The following is a 13,925-nucleotide window of genomic DNA, read 5'->3' as shown; positions in this document are numbered from 1 at the left end:
ATGCTTTAAAAAAACATCTGATGATGTTAAAAAGAAGGACAAGTCAGTCAGATCAGTTGCAAAGGTATCTGCCATGTAACCCCCCCCCCCTCCACACACACACAGACATTATTATTATTTGACCTACAGTGTGGAGAACAAGTATTTGACACGCTGCAGATTTTGCTGGTTTTCACACTTGCAATGCATGTAGAAATCTGTAATTTTTTATCATAGGTGCTCTTCAAGTGTGAGTGATGGAATCTAAAAACAAAATACAGAAAATTACACTGAATGACTTTTAAATCATTAATTTGCTTTTTATTGCAGGAAATGGAGTGTTTGATACCGGCGCGGCTGGCTGGGACGATACACCGCCGTTGGTATCGGACATCAAGATGGCGGCGTCCATGGTGCTAAACTTGGACAATTTACCTTCGGATCCTTTACTGTTGATTTTGTCGTTTCTTGACTTCAGAGATTTGGTCAGGTGAGTATTCAGCGCACGACTACCTTTGTCACTTTATGCAGGAACAGGCACATTTAAAAGCACATGTGCTCTACAATATCTATATAAAATAAGACAAAAGTTTGGTGCTGCTGTATAGCTATCGCTAGCTAGCTGTGCTAGTTGTGTCTTAGCTGGTGTGTTCTCCTAACAGGCTGTCAGTGAAACACTACGCGTTATTGTTCATTTTCAGGGCCATTAAAGTGTTGAAGAGTAGATGTGTGTGTTTACTGCACTCACATCTCTCTAACAAGCCAGTCAAATGGATACCGTGTTTCATGTCTAATTAGCCAGCCAAGGCGACAGATGTAAACAAGTTTTTGAGTGTGATATTGCTAGTAGATAACTGATTACCACGTCTCAAAAGAAAACCCTTGTGTTAGGTTAAGGCGTTTAAAATGCGGTTGCGTCGAGACAGAGGCCACCCGTCGCTTTTTGTTCAGTACTAGACCGGGTTGAGCGGATCAAAACATCCCAATTCCCCAGTTACGAGAGCTCGGTGAGCTAACCTGGATAACTGAGCTGACCACGGCGCAAGAGGACATTCACATAACCAAGGCGCTGCGAATTGACATTGTCTTTATATGTTATTATTGGCTTTTTTGTTACATTTATTTAATAATATAATATGTGTAACGGTTTAAACGATGCTGTTGTCTGCCTTCTTCCACTTTCAGCTGCAGCCTTGTTAGTCGACGTCTGAACGAGCTCACAGGGCACAACCCTTTATGGAAGGCGCTTTGCCAGAAGCACTGGCTCCTCTCGGAGTAGGTTTGCCAAGCCCTGCAGCACCTGAGCAGCCGTTCGTGGTAACACACATTTTGTTTCCCATGTCTGTTAGAATGTGTATGATGGTTATGGTGCTGCTTTTCTGAAACAGGGCAGATAAGTCTCATCGAGGGCAGAACTGGAAGGAGTTATTCTGGGAGTTTTATGTAGATCTAGGTCGCTACATTGATCACTACAGCACACTGAAAAGGTCCTGGGATGACCTGAAGTCCTACCTCGGCCAGAAATGCCCACGAATGATAGCTTCCCTCAAAGGTGAGTCCCAACATCGCCGTGGTTTTAGAGATTCTCCAGGTTACTGACCCCTAAGACGCCCAAGGCTGGCTTTTATCAGGTTACAGCTAGGTAGTCCTCATGACATTGTGACAATACAAAAACAAAACAATACAATGATAACTAAAATAGGTGAAATATTGCTGAACATTTTAATGAAACTTTAATTCCCTATTCTGTGCCACTAGAGGGCGCAAAGGAGGAGGAGTTGGATGCCATTGAGGCTCAGATTGGATGTGAGCTTCCCAACGACTACCGCTGCTCCTACAGGATACACAATGGACAGAAGTTGGTGGTGCCTGGGTGAGGCCTCCACTACTAACCACACCTAAAACATCACTGGAGCACCATCCACAACTGACCACACCTAAAACATCACTGGAGCACCATCCACAACTGACCACACCTAAAACAGCACTGGAGCACCATCCACAACTGACCACACCTAAAACAGCACTGGAGCACCAATCACACGTCATCTAATACAGCACTGGAACACCATCTACTACAGTGGCTTGCACACATAGACATCAGGTGCTAAAGCACCACCAACTCTGCCAACGAAAGTGCCCTTTTGATACTTCGGTTTTTAAAAAATATATAATTATTATTAACATTTTACTTAGGTCGGTTTGAATTGATCTTTTGAAAACCTGAGCGATTAAAAACAATGCCCTGAAATGGGCCACCACCTCGCACACACCCGACCTCTCTCTTCCTTTAACACACCAGATGCGCTGCAGCCATAGTTGCCAGGTTCGCGGTTTTCACGCCAAATTTGGCTACTTTGAAAATCCAACTTTTTTTTGGGCTACTTTTGAGTTGGGCCACCGCGGGAGTTACAAGTCAACACAAAGAATCGTTCACGATATAATACTTAATTTGTCTCAATTTTAAACACTCGCCACCCCACCCCGTCGACAACTTTTCACTACTTTGGGCTTTGGGCTAGTTTAGGCTGCTGAAGGGTGGGTTTTACACTGATTTTGTGCGGGATATTTGGCAACCCTGGCTGCAGCAGCAGTTCAGTTCAGCGAGTGGAAGGAAGCGTCTTCAGCACAGCACACACGCTCACAGATAGACTTCTTCTCCCGTCCCCACCAGCCAGGTCACATACACATCAAGTCAAATAGTACCGTTTGCCCTCTAAGCCCAACGTGAAATCATTTTCTTGTGTTGTAAAATGTCTCATACAGCACCAAACTACTAAGCATTTTAACCGACTGGTCACCTGATAAACTAGTCGCTCTAGCCCAAATCAGTGATAGATAATGTGAGGACGACCACATACAAATAATTAAGGTAGAGTTTGCAAATCTATGTGTTAAGCTGAACGTACTGTTGTATAGGTTTTGTTAGGCAACATAAATTAACACATTCATTTGTGAAAGAAGAAACGGGAAGTTCCCCATTGACTGTGAAAAATGCCCATCTGCATTCGTGTAATGACAACACTCAGTAGCCTATAACTCCTCCTATAACTCCTTCTCGTACTTTTTGGTCTTTTTACTGTCTTAATTGTAGGCCTATATTGATTTACTAATTGTAAAATATATGCAACAACAGTGGAGGATCAACATAAGTTAACTGAAGGACTTAACAATGACTGTTAATATTGTTAATATAAAAAACAATATAGTTAATATTGGATATGGATTTTATCAGTTGGCGGTGTGACTTTTTCCATTGAAAACTCACGTTTAGAGAATGTTACAAATAAAAGTAAAATTTCATTCAACATGTGCTTGTAATTTTTTTTATAATGAAGTGCGCTAAAAAGTGCCCCCCCGCCCGCCCGAGCACTTGCCCCCCAAAATGTCTGTGCACGCCACTGATCTACTACACAACTTCGTGTTAAATGTGTAGCATCTGTTTTGGAGAAATGTGTGTAGATTAACCAAAAGCATGCAGTAACTCCTAGCTTGGTTTGGCCATGCCCCCCCAGGTTGATGGGCAGCATGGCTCTGTCCAATCACTACCGCTCTGAGGACCTGCTGGACATTGAGACCGCAGCAGGGGGTTTCCAGCAGAGGAAGGGCATGCGCCAGTGTCTGCCCCTCACCTTCTGCTTCCACACGGGCCTCAGCCAGTACATGGCCCTCGCCAGCACTGAGGGACGCATCTGCAGCGAGATCTTCTACCACTGTCCGGTTAGCACCAACAACATCCTCCTTCCTTCCGTCACTCCTTCTCTCTTCCTCTTTCTATCACTCCCTCTCTCTCCTTCTAGCCTTTTGTATCAATACCTCTCTATCACTCCCTCTATCCATCGCTCTCTCTATCACTACATCTCTATCACTCGCCCTCTCCATCATGCTCTCTCTCTCTCTCTCTCTCTCTCTCTCTCCCCCTCTCTATCACTCCCTCTCTCTTGCATACCCACCCACAAACTTACTAATATGCACAAAAACTTCTAGAAGTTCCTGATGAGAGGAACACATAATAGTCACGCACATTATAATCATGTACATTATAATCATCTCCTGCTACCTGGCGTGTTTTAACACAGACCCACACACACTTCCTTTGATCAAATGCTCTAAAGTGTCTGTGCAGTAGTGTTGATGGCTCTGCAGTTTACACATATAAACATGAAGTGGCCAGTGGGAGGCGCTGTCGTCACACAGTGGCACTACACTCCGATCTTATTGTTTTTGATGTTTTTCCCCATACAGGACCAACTTGCACAAGATCCATCTGCTATTGATATGTTCATCACAGGTAGAGTACTGACCTTGCAGGAGAAATGGCAAGCATTGCTCTGCATTTAGTACCACACTAACACACACAGTGAAGTTCCTGCAGCCCTGCGGTGACTAGGTTTTGTCCTATCAGCAGTGCAGTTAGAGTAGCTTATGACCTCTTTGGGTTTGATGTGTTTATCTTTATTAAGAGGATTTTTTGGGGCGGGGATTCTACGGTAGCAATCAGCAGCTAATGTCTGACCTAATGTCAGTTAAGTCCTGTCACTCTGGTGCTGAATAAAATCACTGAGTCAGTCATTATACTCCATAGCTGGGTGTACCAGCCCAGGGGTGGAGTACAACCCTGGGGCAAGTGTCACAGCCCAGGGGCGGAGTTCCAGCTGATGGGCATGGCTTCAGCCAAGGGGCGGAGTACCAGCCTGTTGCTGGCAGATTGTGTTATCTAACTGGCTTTGTTGCTTTAGCGTAACTCATCTCTGTCGTGCCCACAGGGTCCAGCTTTACTGAATGGTTTACTTCATACGTCCACAATGTAGTGAGTGGAGAGTACCCCATCATTAGAGACCAAATCTTCAGGTACCTGAGTGTGTTAAACATAGACACATATGATGTTTCTTTTATCCTGGAGCACAGGTGTTTTAAAGTGGAAAGACTTTTAAAATGTTATATATATATATAATTAGTGGTGGGCTGTTAATGCCGATAACGGCCCACCACTAATTAAATTTAACTCGCTTGCGGACCGTTTTTATCTGTGTGTAATTTATATATATATATAAATTTGGTGGGACTTTAACTTTAATTACAGGAAAATTAACGAACTAAGAAAATTAACGAACTAAAAAAATTAACGCATTTTAACGCATTTAACGCATGAGACACTTTTGCACCATGCATGAGTTCCAGGCATACAGATTATATGGACGCACAATAAGATGATCATGATGGAGATGACTGAAGAGGCTACGCTGGTGGATGGGAAATTTTAATATAAGAAACTTCCAGATGGAAGTACAAACACAAATAGTGTTATTTGCATTTTATGCAGGAAGGAGTTCGCTTATCACAGGAGCACTTCCACCCTTCATTACCACCTCAACGCAAAACATGTTGGGGCTAACGCGCAGGTCAGTAATGATAACTTAGCTGCTAAATGTATTCCTAGTACGATAGGGTGACCAAACGTCCATATTTCCCGGCACATGTCCGTATTTCACATCCTGTCCCGGGCATCCCGGGCTTTTTTAAAGTGAGGAAATGTCCTGGTTTTTAAATTACCTTCATTGGACCATTAAGACTGATTAAACTTTCGCGAGTGACCGTAGCGCGACTCCGCACACCTCGCACGAGCGGCGGAGGCATTTATACTTGACGCGTCACATTATTTGTGTTGTTCGCTCTCTGTGGTCGAAGATAAAGGCTTACAAGAAGTGCTGCAAATTGCGTCAACTGATGCAAGTTACAAACTGCCGTCCAGAAAGACAATGTCAAAGAAAATCCAGCAGCTGTATGATGAGGAAAGGGAAGTAAAACAGGTTATTGTGAAGAGCGCCACAAATGTGGCTCTGACTGGGGATCACTGGACCTCTGTTAGCAACAAGAATTATCTTGGTGTGACAGCTCATATTATAGATGATGAATGGAAGATCCAGTCATTTGCTTTGAGCATGCAGAAGACCACTTCTAGGCACTATGGAGATGCCTGTGGCAGAGGCCTGGGAAATTAAAGAAAAAGTATACCACCTAAAATGGTATTAAAAAACATCTTCTGATTTACTTCAATTCTTCTTATTCTTCCAATATCCTGAGCAAAACTTCCAAAATTAAACAACATTTCTGGTCAGAATTTCCAGTGTTCTGAAAACTGTTTGCTTTGTTGTCTGCACTCATCTATTGGTCTGTGTAGTAGACTGGTGGAAAAATAAACAAGATGTTTATGATTATGTTCATTGATTCATTCATCATTCAAACTTAAATTAATATTTCTCACGTTAAATACTGAAATGAGATTTTTATCGTGTCCCACCCCTAATTATATACAGTCTGCAAGCGAGTTAAATTTAATTTGTGGTGGGCCGTTATCGGCGTTAGCGGCCCACCACTAATATACAGTCCCTGACTTAAGTTCTGTCGCTTATCCATGTTGTGGAAACAAAAGCTTATAACCTTACTTTAAATTCATCAATTGGTTTTAGAAATGACTCATATGAAAGCTGAAACCCTCCCAAATGAGATTTAATTTATGAAAATAAATTTGCTTTACTGCAGAAATATTGATCATTTAATGAACACAGAAAGGTCAGATTTTGGCAAGACAATAGTTTTGTCGCCCACAGAAAGTAAGGTGAAAATCAAATAAATAATTCACTTCATATACAAATATATGCTTCATAACACTAGTGAATGACGTGGTGATACTAGAGCCATATTTAATATTTTGTGTGACTTCCACTAGCTTGAAGGACCGCATCCATGCTGATAACACAGGTCAACAGCATTTTTGGGGCCAAAGATATTTCAACGAATTTAGGGTAACTTTGGGGTGCTGATTCTGAATATGTCATCAGTTTTGCCAGATTGGCTCAAGTTTTTGAGATTTTTCGTGAAATGTGTAAAAAAAAAAAAAGACGTAATTTGCTACACGCGCATTAACTTTATTTTATTTTATTTTATTTAAAATAGGCCAAATACACTTTTTTTATGAAGTCTGTTATGTTTCTTCTATGTTTTTGCAGTGTATATTCACCACAAATGTAACAGAATGTGTCTGGATCGTTAAGACAACTTCTTGATGAGTTCATGCTTTTCACTGGAAAACAGACAACAACATAAAGTTAGTGCAAAAATCAAGCTATGAACAAACTTTTAGAACACTAACAAAAAACTATATTGAGAACTATATTGAGAACTCAGTTCAAGTACTAATCCCAAGAAATTAATGAGATGATGCGTCGCATTTACCAACAAGTGCTATAAATAAGATACCAAAAATCTCAAAAACTTGAGCCAATCTGGCAAAACTGATAGCATATTCAGAATCAGCACCCCAAAAATATCCCAAATTCATTAAAATATTTTGGACACCAGTAAATTTATTTTTTTTTGTTGACCTGTGTAATGATTCATACAATTTATTGATGAAGTCATCCGGAATAGAAAAGAACACAGTCTTACATGCCTCCCAGAGTTAATCAAAATTCTTTGGTTTTGTCTTCCAAGCTTCCTCTTTCATCCTACCCCAAACATGCTCAATGATGTTCATGTCTGGTGACTGGGCTGGCCAGTCCTGGAGCACATTGATCTTCTTCACCTTGAGGAACTTTGATGTATGAGATGGAGCACCATCCTGCTGCAAAATTTGACCCCTTTTATGATTGGGAATGTAAGATGTAGTTAATACTTCTTGATATTTTAGGCTATTGATATTGCCTTCCACCTTGCAAATGTTTCGCACACCCCCATACTGAATGTAACACCAGACCATGATCTTTCCACCACCAAACTTGACTGTTTTCTGGGTGAATCTTGGTTCCATAAGGGCTCCAGTAGGTCTCCTGCAGTATTTGCGGCGGCTGTGTTTTTCCAGCGTCCATCTGTTTAGCAGGTTGTGGGCCTTGGCAAATGCCACATGGTTTTTTACCTGCCTTTTGTTTAGTGCTGGCTTCTGGGCACTGATTCGACCTTGGAAGCCATTTCGAGACAGAATCCTACAAACTGTTCTAGTTGACACAGGGACTTGAGGTGACCAGGCCTGGTGGAGCTCTGCTGCAGTGGAAGAGGGACTGGCTTTGGATTTTCTAACCAACAAACTTTCCTCCCGAGCAGTTGTCTTGTGGGGTCTGCCGGACCTGGGCTTGTCAAAAACATCTCCAGTTTCTCCAAATCTTTTTTTAATTCTTTGTACTTGACGCTGAGACACATTAACGGTGCCAGCCACCTCTGCAGTGGATTTGGTCTTCAGCATCTTGATAATCAAGGCTTTGGTCACAGGATGGATTTTTGGATGTTGTCAGAGGTCAAGTTGCAGTGCAAGTGAAGGTCTGGGGTGCTGGAGTCCTTTTTATACACACCCACTAATTAACCAATCAATTAGTGAGCACAGGTGAGACTGTAAACTAGGATTGGGTGCATTATATGACAAGGCGACAAAACTTTTGTCTTGCCAAAATCTGACCTTTCTGTGATTAAATGATCAATATTTCTGCAGTGAAGCAAATTTATTTTCATAAATTAAATCTCATTTGGGAGGGCTTCAGCTTTCATATGAGTCATTTCTAAAACCAATCAATGAATTCCACAACATGGATAAGTGACATAACTTATATCAGGGACTGTGTGTGTGTGTGTGTGTGTGTGTGTGTGTATACACACACACATTTATGTATTTTATTGTTATTTAAGTCTATTTTAGCATCTTTCTTAATGGTCAAGTATCGCCCAGTCTCCAAAGAAAACTGAGTGCATGAAGTTAGTGATTCACAAGTTCAGTCCCCTTCCAGAAGCAGATACCAGCACAGTACACACAGGAGAATGATCAGTGGAGTCTTGTTGATTCATGTTTGTAATTTTGCTGATTGGTTGTTGTTTGTTAGGTATGTCCACGATAAGACATGCGTGTCCACCACTGGGGACATCACTGTGTCCGTGTCCACCTCCTTTCTGCCTGAACTCAGCTCTGTCCATCCCCCCCACTTCTTCTTTACATACAGGATCAGGTGAAACGCTGCATGATTACGTTACACACTGATGCACTTTGATCCCCTTCCACCTTAGGGCAGCATGTTCGTTGATGCAAAAGGAAGATCACCAGTCTTGTCTTTAACCTTTTATTAAAAGCATATAAAAATACAGAATCTCTGGAGAGAATACACAAAAGACTAACTACTCTACTCTGTAGCTTTGTGTGCAGGTCAAACAGACACTTTTCCTCCTGTACTTTATAGTATGATCTGGGTATAAGCCCCCACCATTGCTGCTCTGCGATGGAAATCTCCCAATGCCTGAAAACTTGTCTGTCTATTCCTTAAAATAGATTACAGCCACTCTACTTTGTTCTCCAAAAACCATTTTGCCTGTTGTCTGAGTCTTCACAATAGATGAGCTCATCCTGCTTCTCCTAAACCCTATAGCAATTTTCACACCTCAGAGGTCACAGACGTGAAACTTGTTTCACATCTTGGGGTTGTAATCCACCAACTTATACACCTTGGGTTTGCACAGAGGTTACAGACGTCAAAGACACATACATTTCTTCTTTAGAACTGAAAGCGATGTTCTCACTTCTTGGTTTGCAAATGTCAAGTGCACCTACGGAGGCTTCCTGATTTTTCCAGCTTTCATCTGCATGCACTTAGAATATGTAAAAGGGCAGACAAGCATATTCTAAGACACTTTTGATAATAAGCAATTTGATTAACACTGTAATGTATGCAAAATATAAAGGGATTACAATGTTGATCTTAAGAAGTGTGATTAATACTTTAATGCTAGCAAAATATAAAGGGATTTAAAATAAGCAGTTTGATTAATACTGTAATACTAGCAAAATATAAAGGGATTAAAATATAATTTCCAACAACTAACAAAGTCACCAAGCTCACTGGCAGCTAAACAGATCAATACAAAATAAACTATTCAGCAAAGTCAGCAGTATGAGTGTGCAGTGCTGTGGGCGGTGCTGTGGGCGGTGCTGTGGGCGGAGTGGGATGGCGGTGCACACTAATTCAGTACCTATAATTAAGTGTCTTCCGTGACATGCTAGAAATAAAAATGCAGGTTGTACACGTTGAACCTTTAGTAGTTAAGGTTTCAGAGTGGTCTCTGAATACTGCCCTTTGACCCCCACCTGCTTCCGCCTGGTCAGGATCGAGATGGCGCGGTCGGCACTGCCTGAGAGCGCGTGTCAGTTGGACAGTCGATACTGGAAGATCACCAATGCCAACGGCAACGTGGAGGAGGTCCGGGGCCCCGGGGTCGTGGGTGAGACACGAGGTTTCAGTGCATAACAAACATAATGTAACTAGAGCAAAACTTAATGGGTAATGTGTGATGGTGTAATGCTTCACTTTAGGGAAATCCTTTAAAAGTGTTGAATTAGAATTTTACTCTAAAATATCGCTTGAGTGTGGAGGCTTATAGAGTTTCTAGTGATGACCCCTGTGTGTATGCGCGTGTGTGTGTGTGTGTGTGTGTGTGTGTGTGTGTGTGTGTGTGTAGGCGAGTTTCCAGTGATGACTCCTGGTAAAGTGCATGAGTATGCTAGCTGCACAACCTTCTCCACCACATCTGAGCACATGGAGGGTCACTACACCTTCCACCAGCTCAAGAACAAGGAGGAGGTGTTCGAGGTGTCCATTCCCAGATTCCACATGGTCTGCCCGCCTTTCCGCGAGTCCGCAGTACGATCGGTACGACAGCATGCTCCCTCCGTTTCATTGCTCTTTTTACATTGTGTGTGATACAGTTCATGTTCCCCTGCTCCCTCCAGGGGGCGCTGTCTCCCCAGAGGTCCACATCCCCTCACAGCCCTGTGAGCGACGAGTCTGTCGCCCTCTTCAACAACGACAACTCCACAGACACCGATGACTACGAGGAGGAGCAGCTCGGTAGCCATGGGGACAGCTCACGCACACACACGCACACACACACACACACACACTCACAGAAGCCCAAGAACAAATGAGTGATGCTTAGACTTCCATTGTTTATTATATGAAAGGCTTTGTGTCTGCCCCCTCATGAACCTTCCAGCCTGTGTGTGTGTGTGTGTGTGTGTGTGTGTGTGTGTGTGTGTGTGTGTGTGTGTGTACGTGTGTGCACGCTCACAGCAATGTCAAAGAGTGAGAGAGGCGGTGTGATACTACAGTTGCAGTGTTCAAGTAATTACCCAGAAACACGTAATCTCTCTCTCACACAAACACACACACACGCCTGACCAGTGGGCTTTTGTTTTCTATATGCTGGTTTCAGGAGCTTTACACTAAACCAAAAAGAAACAGACTGCCACTATTTATAAAATGTTTGAAACACTCGAACCAGCACTCACATATTGTTGTAAGAAGATCCTTGTGTGGTATGAGATTATGGCGTGTGTTTGTGTGTGTGTGTGTGTGTGTGTGTGTGTGTGTGTGTGTGTGTGCGTGTGTGTGTGTGCGTGCGTGCGTGCGTGTGTGTGTGTGTGTTATTATTGTGTGTGTGTGTGTGTGTGTGTGTGTGTGTGTGTGTGTGTGTGTGTGTTATTATTGTGTGTGTGTGTGTGTGTGTGTGTGTGTGTGTGTGTGTGTGTGTGTGCGTGTGCGTGTGCGTTGTGAATGCTCTGAGCACATCCACCCGTGGTGTTCTGCATGCCTCCTGCTCCGTCATCTCCACCTTCTTCACAAAAACAACTTTCTGTAGGCATGATAACAAAGTTACAGCAACTAAACTCCCTGCAGTATATCACTGCAAATACAGCATTACTGCAAATACAGCATTACTCCTGAACTGGCATGTATAAACTATTCAGTACTGCCTAGTTGGCACACTATTCTGACAGTATAACTTCTGGCAACACTCAGGATCATGGAAATAACAGGAGATACTGCGTAAGCTGCAAGAACTTGTGTGTGCGTGTTTATCTTGAGTGGCATTAGAACCACAAAGGAATGTTTCCAACAAGGTCATGACTCAATTTGCATATCACTCAGTTTATACACACACACACACACACACACACACACACACACACACACACACACACACACACACACACACACACACACTAAACTGGATTCAGGTGTGCCCCACCACACACACAGGTGTGTAGATAAGGCTGTGCTCTGTCTGTAACCATCTGTGAATCTTCTCTTGAAGACAGCGTGATTGATGAGGTAACTTATAGACATACGTTTTGATCTTGTTAGTAATTAATGGTTACTTTACTCTTGTGATATGCAGTGCAATAGGGTTTTCGGGCTGTCTGCTGTTCTGATTGGCTCATTGGTTTTGTTCTTTGAGGTTTTGTATGTATGTTTTTTTTTAGTTTGAGCAAATAAACAGGATATTCTGTATATTTCTTTACATAAGATGATTATGTTGTTGACATAAAAAGATGCTTTATCCTCTCTGTAGAAGAATGTGTGAGTTATTTGGACATTTCCAGAAGGCCTAGTGGTGTGCAGCATGTACACTTCAAACAATTGTTTTCACAACACTAGGAGCGACTCCTCTGGTTGCTGGTGCCAGCTTCTGTAATGGGGGAGAGATAAAGTGGGCTTTGTTTTCATTTGTCTGACGTTGCTTTGTGTTGCTTCTTGTTTTGGACTGAAGCTCCTCCCACTTCTCTCCTACTTGTCTTGAACTAAAGCTCCTCCCACTTCTCTCCTGCTTGTATTGAGCTGAAGCTCCTCCCACTTATCTCCTGCTTGTTTTGCACTGAAGCTCCTCCCACTTCTTTCCTGCTTGTTTTGCACTGAAGCTCCTCCCACTTCTCTCCTGCTTGTTTTGCACTGAAGCTCCTCCCACTTCTCTCCTGCTTGCTTTAGATTGAAGATCCTCCCACTTCTTTCCTTCTTGTATTGAACAGAAGCTCCTCCCACTTCTGTCCTGCTTGTTTTGGACTGAAGCTCCTCCCCCTGTGTACTCACCTTATGTTGCTCATATGTATTTATAACTGCTCATGTTGATTATTGTACAAACATAAGATGACTGCCACTTTTTAAAAAGCAGATTCCTACATTACATCAATGAAGTGGTGCACATTTGATATTTAACTTAAGTAAATTTTAACATGGATGTGTGGCCATCGTATAAGAGAAAAGCAGTTTGCATTGCATGATCTTTCCAGTAAGTGTGGAGGTGTCTGAAGCCTGTTGTGATGTCTGGGTGTTGTGTGGATATTTTGTATAAGTGTGAGTTGAGATGTTTCTTGGTTTGCTATGAGAACATATGATCTCTAGTAAGTAGGAGTAGGATGTGAAGTGATCTTTCTGAACAGGGTGGGAACTGAAGATGGAATGACCTTTTAGATTTAATGTATTGGATTTAATGGTTGTCTATTGTACGATTGTTGGTCCCAAAATAATTTTGTATAAACTGTAAAATATTATTGAAAATAAGCCTAGAGTTAGCGTCTTGTTTCTCTTGGTAATAAATACCAGATAACACATGTAACCCTTGGTAATAAATATAATTTAACAGATATTTAGGTTAGGGTTAGTTTAACTCATATTAACCCTTGGTAACAAATGAGTTACAGGCTATGCTTATAAGGTCTATGAGTTACAAGCGATTCATCTTCGTGGAAAATTAATTAAAACATAGTTTCTGTAGAGAGCGTGAAAAGATGGTGTGACCAAGTTAATTTAATTGATTTCTGATTTTTTTCTTAAAATCTTCTTGATTGATTCCCAACATGAGCGCAAGAGGTGCCATACTTGACAGTGGTAACAAATGTGACGATGACAAAACATGGTTTTAGTTCATGTAGACATAAAAACTAAATTTTTGGTGTTTTCAATATTACTAATAGTTGTCTCAACAGAGTCGGGTATTACTGTGTGACATAAAGGGCAGTGCAATGTAGCCTTTGTCAGCTACAGCAAGTGGGGCGTAGAAAAAGGCTAAGTGTGAACAGAGAACGTAACGTTAGTAAATTTAATCCAATGTAGGGGAGACCAGGGACAGTTGTAACA

At 42.1% G+C, this 13,925-nt stretch overlaps 1 protein-coding gene across 1 annotated transcript; it reads left to right on the top strand.

Moving 5' to 3' along the window:
* Nucleotides 1-324: 324 nt before the first annotated feature.
* On the top strand, nt 325-13,349 carry fbxo3 (F-box protein 3). The gene is made up of 11 exons (XM_077002931.1): nt 325-469; nt 1,165-1,254; nt 1,368-1,531; nt 1,738-1,852; nt 3,495-3,699; nt 4,225-4,270; nt 4,746-4,830; nt 8,847-8,969; nt 10,118-10,233; nt 10,471-10,661; nt 10,742-13,349. The coding sequence occupies exons 1-11, from the start codon at nt 378-380 to the stop codon at nt 10,934-10,936; spliced, it is 1,422 nt and encodes a 473-aa protein (XP_076859046.1). The 5' UTR covers nt 325-377; the 3' UTR covers nt 10,937-13,349.
* Nucleotides 13,350-13,925: the final 576 nt, after the last annotated feature.

Source organism: Brachyhypopomus gauderio, chromosome 1 (genome assembly GCF_052324685.1).
Source record: "Brachyhypopomus gauderio isolate BG-103 chromosome 1, BGAUD_0.2, whole genome shotgun sequence".
Taxonomy (NCBI): Eukaryota; Metazoa; Chordata; class Actinopteri; order Gymnotiformes; family Hypopomidae; genus Brachyhypopomus; species Brachyhypopomus gauderio.
Note: the sequence above shows the minus strand (reverse complement) of the source record. Positions and strands in the feature narration are given on the sequence as shown.

What these genes read in the sequence shown, in the direction of transcription:
- fbxo3 (XM_077002931.1), top strand. Translation starts at nt 378, where the DNA reads ATGGCGGCGTCCATGGTGCTAAACTTGGACAATTTACCTTCGGATCCT. An exon ending in GACTTCAGAGATTTGGTCAG is followed by an intron (nt 470 to 1,164) that starts GTGAGTATTCAG and finishes TTCCACTTTCAG; the next exon opens with CTGCAGCCTTGTTAGTCGAC. An exon ending in CCGGGGCCCCGGGGTCGTGG is followed by an intron (nt 10,234 to 10,470) that starts GTGAGACACGAG and finishes GTGTGTGTGTAG; the next exon opens with GCGAGTTTCCAGTGATGACT.